Genomic DNA, 6,865 nt, shown 5'->3' on the forward strand with positions numbered 1-6,865 from the left:
TATGTGAATATCTGTTAAACTGTAATGTATTTCTGTGATGCGCAGCTGTATTTTCAGCATCATTACTCCAGTCTTCAGTGTCACATGATCTTCAGAAATCAGTATAATATGCTGATTTGCTGCTCAAGAAACATTTATTATTATTATCAGTGTTGAAAACAGTCGTGCTGCACGATATTTTTGTGAAAACGGTGATGCTTTTTATTTTTCAGGATTCACAGATGAATAGAAAGTTGAAAAGAACAGCATTTATTTGAACCTCTACTGTTACTTTTGATCAATTTAACGCTTGTAGCTCTGATTCTAACAGACACATAAAAGGCCAAACAAAATCACAGGTGCACATTTGGTTAATACATGATTAGTCTTTATTACACGTGAAAAAAATGAAACATGACTCAAAAAACAGGATGCTGCTCTATCAAAGTCCAGGCTGAAGACTTCAGTAAAAAGTCTTGATGATAAACGCAACAGGTTCATTCCTCGATGAAAATAAGGCAGGCGCTGGTGTTCAAATGCAATTAAAGCCTCATTTAGTCGCCACACATAAAACACAGGTCATATCACATGATCTTCATTCAGTGCGTCCAGTGTCCTCGGCCCTGAATCACATCATCTGTCTCCAGCTGGTTAAACACAGTGTTGAGACGCCGTCTGGTCAGCAGCTGTGAGCTCACTGACCCACAGACAGAGGAATATTAAGAGGGTCCGGCTCCGCTCTGGGCCGCAGGGGACGAGACGCTGCTGGACTGAGGGACAGAGGTCGCTGTGGACGCTGCCGCCGCCGGCTCCATCTTACTGATGTGAGTGATGAAGCGCAGACGGAGACGCATCGCTGGCCTCAGCGAACAGATGATCCTCTCCACCTACAGACACAACACACACACACACACACTGATTCATTCTGCGTCCCAAATCACCTGCTCATACTACACATAATATAGATGTACATCCTGCACACTTTACAATATGTGACCCTGGACCACAAAACCAGTCATAAGTGTCAATTTTTCAAAATTGAAATTCATGCATCATCTGAAAGTTGAATAAATAAGCTTTCCATTGATGTATGGTTTGTTAGGATATGACAATATTTGGCTGAGATACAACTATTTGAAAATCTGGAATCTGAGGGTGCAAAAAAATCTAAATATTGAGAAAATCATCTTTAAAGTTGTTCAAATGAAGTTCTTAGCAATGCATATTACTAATCAAAAATTAAGTTTTGATATATTTACGGTAGGAAATTTACAAAATATCTTCATGGAACATGATCTTTACTTAATATCTTAATGATTTTTGGCATAAAAGAAAAATGTATAATTTTGACCTATACAATGTATTGTTGGCTATTGCTACAAATATACCCCAGCGACTTAACACTGCTTTTGTGCTCCAGGGTCACATATATAAAGTACACATCCTGCACATTTCACTTCTTTTCCTGTCCGACAGAATTGGAGGGAAATGAAGTAGAGCACTGATCTTTCATTGACGTCTTTCATATCGAGTAATATCATAACACATTGAATCTTTAGGTTTAACATGACTTAGACGAGTGTCGTCATCTGTGCTTCTGTACAGCTCAAAAGTTTGGGGTCAGTACATCTTTAAAAAAAAAATTTCCATAGAAGTCTCTTCTGCTCACCAGTGCTGCATTTATTTGATCAGAAATACAGTAGAAACAATAATATTGTGAAATATTATTGCAGTTTAAAACAGCTGTTTTCTATGTGAATCTCGTTTTTAAAGACACATTTCCTCACGGTCTATCAGGGCTCGTCAATGTCAAAATTCTCAAGACGGTCAATCAAAACCAGAGAAGACAGGCTTTACTCTTCACAGAAACTGAACGTGAATTCCAGCAACGCAAGAACTAGATAAACGTCATCTGACAACTGTTTCACAACACAGAGATCTCCGATGATGAAAACTGTTCCAGCTTGTCAAATTCTGCTATTTTAAGGATATAGCCTTTATCGTTTACATAATTCATGTAATTTGTAATAAAATGTGACGAGACAAGAAAGATTAACAGATGTTTTAGGCAATATTAAGAGTGTGCATATTCCAAAATAAATATTATTTGTAAATAGTTCAAATAAATCCCTTTACAACCAATTCTAGTTCTTTAACTATTATCTTTCTTTCTTTATGTAAAAGCGTAATTACACTTTTATAGTGTCGCCTCAAAATAGTGACAAATAAGTACTGAGTAATACTAATTAACTACATGTACTTACCGCAGGGTTTGGTTTAGGGTTATTTGCTTTTAATTATGCATAATTTACTGTTATTACTATAGTAAGTACATGTAACGTGTGACCGACATGTTAAAGTAAAGCATTGCCCCATTACATTTGTGACCTGCCACACCCTCAGTGCTCAAGACATGCTTACAGCCATGAATACAGAAGAGAATGGAGTGTGTGTGTGTGTGTATGTTTGAGTGAGTGTGTGTGTGTAGTGTGTTTGAGTGAGTGAGTGTCTGTGTGTCTGTGTATGTTTGAGTGTGTGTGTGTGTGTGTGTGTGTGTGTGTGTTTGAGTGAGTGAGTGTCTGTGTGTGTGTGTGTGTGTGCGTGGTGAGTGTCTGTGTGTGTGTGTGTGTGTGCGTGCGTGCGTGTTACCTGGTCTTTGACACTGTCCCCAGTAAACATGTATTTGATGTGGTACAGGAAGTCACAGATGGGGTCCATATAGGCCAGGTGCTTACTGTGCTGGTCCACAGCCTGAAGCATCTCATAAAACGCCACTCCAATCTGAGAGAGGAGGAACACATTCATCTTAACTCACACTAGACAGCAAAGACCTCATGATATTCATCACAACACAGATTACGATTCAATACACTCTGATTCATTAATATCAATGACAGCAAGTTTAATCTTTAATGAGCCGAAAAGAACGCACGTCACACCTTCATCAATCTACACAGGCTACCAGTAGCTGAGTCCTTAACCATCTTCAAGAAACGACTAAAAACACATCTGTTCCACCTTTATTTGACCCTCTAACTCTAGCACTTTCTATTCTATTTTAATTCTACTTTATCTATTTATCTTTTTTTATATAAAAAAGAAAAAAACTTTCTATTTTTTCTATTCTATCTACTCGTTTTTCTTTGTGTGTGTGTGTGTATATAATATATATATATATATATACACCTTGATGATTTTATTTTTCCCATGATTTCATATTTTTGTATTCAATGGTTTTTTCTTCTATATTAAACTCATAGCATTATTTATGTAATTGTCATAGCAGTGTAAATGCATTCATGTATCTTTGAGTCTGTATAAATACATCTAAATGTAAATACATCTTTGTCAATACTGCACACCCTTATTTCTTACCCTCAAGTAATGCTAAAAGACTATATATTTCGGATTGGTCCAGTCAATGCACATGTGCAGCGCAGAGTGAAGGCCGACCGCAAGATAAAAGACCAGCTGTTGACTTTTATGTGACTTTTATTTTATTTTATCATTCATAGTAATACCAGCGGTCCATCTCAGCTATATACAGTCTCTGATATTAATTACATTTGGTAACTGGATATAGCGTGTGTGTGGTAGAAGAGCGTAAGCATGATCAGAGTGATATTCATGAGTTTGGGTCTTCACTGGAGTAACTGGTATTGGTTAATTTTTGGTACTAGCACGTTTGATGAGGATGGTGTAAGCGCTGGCAGCTCAACTGGATGAGATGGGAGTGTTCAGTAAAGGAGAGAGAGCATAAGAAGCTTGAGGGTTTGTGGGTAAAAGTGCAGTGTGCTCGGTGTGTAAAGAGCACTTTCATTAGCTGGACTGCTTCAAACAGCCCCAGAGGAGCTCAGCATGTACTACTCGCCTCGGCTGAAGCGCTCTCTAAACGTGTGTGTGTGAGCTGCTTCTCCGTCCGCTGCATATGTGCGGCATGTTCAGAGGCTTGTGTCAAGGTGAGTGTGACTGTGAAATGGGCAGGTGTGTTTGTGTGAGTGAGTGTTGTGTGTGTGGCTCTACCTCCAGCATGCATCTGGTCCTCTCCTGCTGGAAGCGCTGCAGAAACGGCCCCACCAGGTGATACACGTACAGCAGCTGGAACTCCGTCTTCACGATGGGCTTCAGCACCTCTGAGAGGAACCTCACACACACACAAATCATGTGAAAACCATGGTTAAAATCACTGCAACACCAAGATGAAGACACCACTGATCAATCAATAATCACACACATTGACAAACTGTATTCAGTCTACACAATACTAACTGCAGGCTGTTTAAGGAGGAAGAAATGTAGCAATTTCTGCATGAATCGAGAAGGAATCTGGCTGCAGTGGTGTCCGTGTGTGAGTGTTTAACTACAGCTCTGAACACATCTGAGTCACAATGAGTGTGTTTAATGAAGATCGGTTCACAGCGGATGACATTATCATCATCATGATCGATCTGCCCTGAGCTCATCCAATCAGAACATTAAACTCATTTTCATGACATTTTTTGCTCATCGGGTTGAAACCCAATGACCTTCTGTTATTGATCATGTCAGGACTGGAGCTTCGTGAATCTGCTCACAGCTGAAGTGTGTGTCACTCTCAAATGCTTTGTCTCTGTTGAATGTTCAACACTGGAACTCGATGAGAATGAGTCGAATAAGTGCAAATAAATGACAGTGTTCAAGTGGCGTCACATTCACACGAGTGGACAGGCTGTGGATGCAGCGGCTGCGGGAGTGAGCCACACACACCAGCGTTCAGAGGTTTAGGCGTTTCATCAGATGGGGAGTGTGCTGATATTCCCGTCGCAGCAGACGGAGTGTGTCAGACGCTGTGAACCGTGTCCTATCACAGCTCCTGCAGGAGCCGCCTGTCACTGAATGATCAGTGTGTGCATGGCCACGATCCCAGACATCACAGTGCTTGTCAGCACAGACACATCAAAACAAACAGAGCATGTGACTGCTGCACGAGGCACAACACAACACACACACCACCGCTCAGACGTTTGGACTCAGTATAAAGAAATTAATACTTTTATTCAGCGAGGATGCATTAAAGTGACAGTAAAGGCATTTATATTGTTATGAAAGATTCCATTTCAAATAAATGCTGTTCTTTTGAACTTTCTATTCATCTGTGAATCTCGCATTACAGTGGAAGGAGATATTGTGCTTTCTAAAAAATAAACCTCAAGGGCAGCATATACAAAGAAAACAACATAGGGCCCAATATTGACCCTTGGGGGACGCCACAAAAAAGAGGGGCAGCAGATGAAGAAAATTCACCAAGGTGAACAGAAAAACTTCTGTCTGTCAAATACGACTGAAACCATTTAAGGGCTATGCCCTTAATGCCGACACACTGTTCTAGTCTAGATAGAAGAATTGAGTTGTCGACCGTATCAAAGGCCGCAGTTAAATCCAAAAGGACTAAAACAGCAGAGTTACCAGAGTCCACAGCTAAAAGAAGATCATTAGAAACTCTTAAAAGAGCAGTTTCTGTACTGTGACAGGGCTTAAAACCAGACTGAAATTTTTCATAAATACTAAATTCATCAAGAAATGATTGAAGTTGATTAAAAACAACTCTCTCCAAAACTTTCGATAAAAAGGGGAGTTTAGATATAGGTCTAAATTTAGACAAAATTGAAGGATCCAAGTTATTCTTTTTTAGATGCGGTTGCACGATGGCATGTTTAAAAACAGCTGGTACACATCCTGAGCTGAGAGATGTATTAACCAAAGATACAACGCTTGGCCCAACAGTGTCAAAGACATCTTTAGCTAAGCGTGCAGGAATACTGTCAAGGGGGCAGTTTGCAGGACGTAGCTGTTTAACTATGTCAGAAAGATAGGAGAATGTAACAGGCTCAAACTGCTGAAAGACAGCTGGGCAAAAAGAGAAATCAAGGGAGTCACTGATAACCGTGATGGGTGGAAAACTAAGACCAGCAATTTTGTCCACAAAATATTTCAGAAAGTTTTCACATAATATTAAAGATGGCACAATACAATCTGAATCACGTCCTGTTCAGCTGCACTTTCAGACGAAAGACGAAGTGATGACGCCTAAGGAGGTATTTATAGACAGACACGTCATTAAGGTCATGAAGTGACAGCTTTTATATTAGGTTCTTGACAAGGAGGAGGACAGGAAGATATTCCACTCAGTTATGCCCTCTGGCGGTCTGCAGGCCAGGAAAAAGAAAAACAGTTCATGAGAACACCAAACGTAATGAGTTTTGGAGTAAATCCATGGTATATAAATATAGAAATCATTCAGTAACACAATATTAAAGTACCATAACAAGTGTCCTGAAAATACGAACCATCTCTTATTAGTTAGTTAGGGTTAGAGGAGTGTTGTGTGGGTTAGTTTTGGTAGGTCATCCTGAGCAAGTTCCAGCATTAACCTCATTGACCTGTACCAGTGTTAATTTTGTTGATGAATAATTTTCGTCATAATGCTTGTCAACGACATTTTTTTCACAACGAGACGATAACGAACTAAAACTCTTTTTGAATGACAAAAACTATGACGAAAATATATTTACATTTTCGTCAACGAATAAAAACGAGACGAAAATGTTAGGGAGGGACGATTTGGGAAGAGATTCATTCAATTTCAGAACAAATCTGCTGCGTGGTTCGGAGGTTAGATGTGTAGCCTATGAACCGGCAGGACATAAGCTAAAATACACTTGCTGCACGTCTCATAAAATGTTCAAAAATGTCAATATGTGGGAGTAAGAGAAGAGCAGACATATGGATAAATCTGACGACGCAAGAGAGAACTAATTTCGGTCAGGTGTCCTGACATTTTATCCTAGCCGTCAGATTGTCCTACCAGGGTTTACTGCGCATGCGCACATCAATATTGCATCCTTTT

At 39.7% G+C, this 6,865-nt stretch overlaps 1 protein-coding gene across 1 annotated transcript in view; it reads right to left on the reverse strand.

The window, feature by feature from the left end:
- Positions 1 to 246: 246 nt before the first annotated feature.
- Positions 247 to 6,865, reverse strand: part of med23 (mediator complex subunit 23) — a 66,959-nt gene continuing 60,340 nt past the window's right edge. The window contains exons 27-29 of the mRNA XM_016514599.1: positions 4,003 to 4,123; positions 2,629 to 2,760; positions 247 to 866 (exon numbers count right to left, since the gene is read on the reverse strand). Of these exons, the coding sequence (XP_016370085.1) occupies positions 699 to 866; positions 2,629 to 2,760; positions 4,003 to 4,123 (421 nt within the window). The 3' untranslated portion in view covers positions 247 to 698. The remainder of the gene's footprint in view (positions 867 to 2,628; positions 2,761 to 4,002; positions 4,124 to 6,865) is intronic.

This window comes from Sinocyclocheilus rhinocerous, unplaced genomic scaffold (assembly GCF_001515625.1).
Source record: "Sinocyclocheilus rhinocerous isolate Xijiao unplaced genomic scaffold, SAMN03320098_v1.1 scaffold372, whole genome shotgun sequence".
Classification (NCBI taxonomy): Eukaryota; Metazoa; Chordata; class Actinopteri; order Cypriniformes; family Cyprinidae; genus Sinocyclocheilus; species Sinocyclocheilus rhinocerous.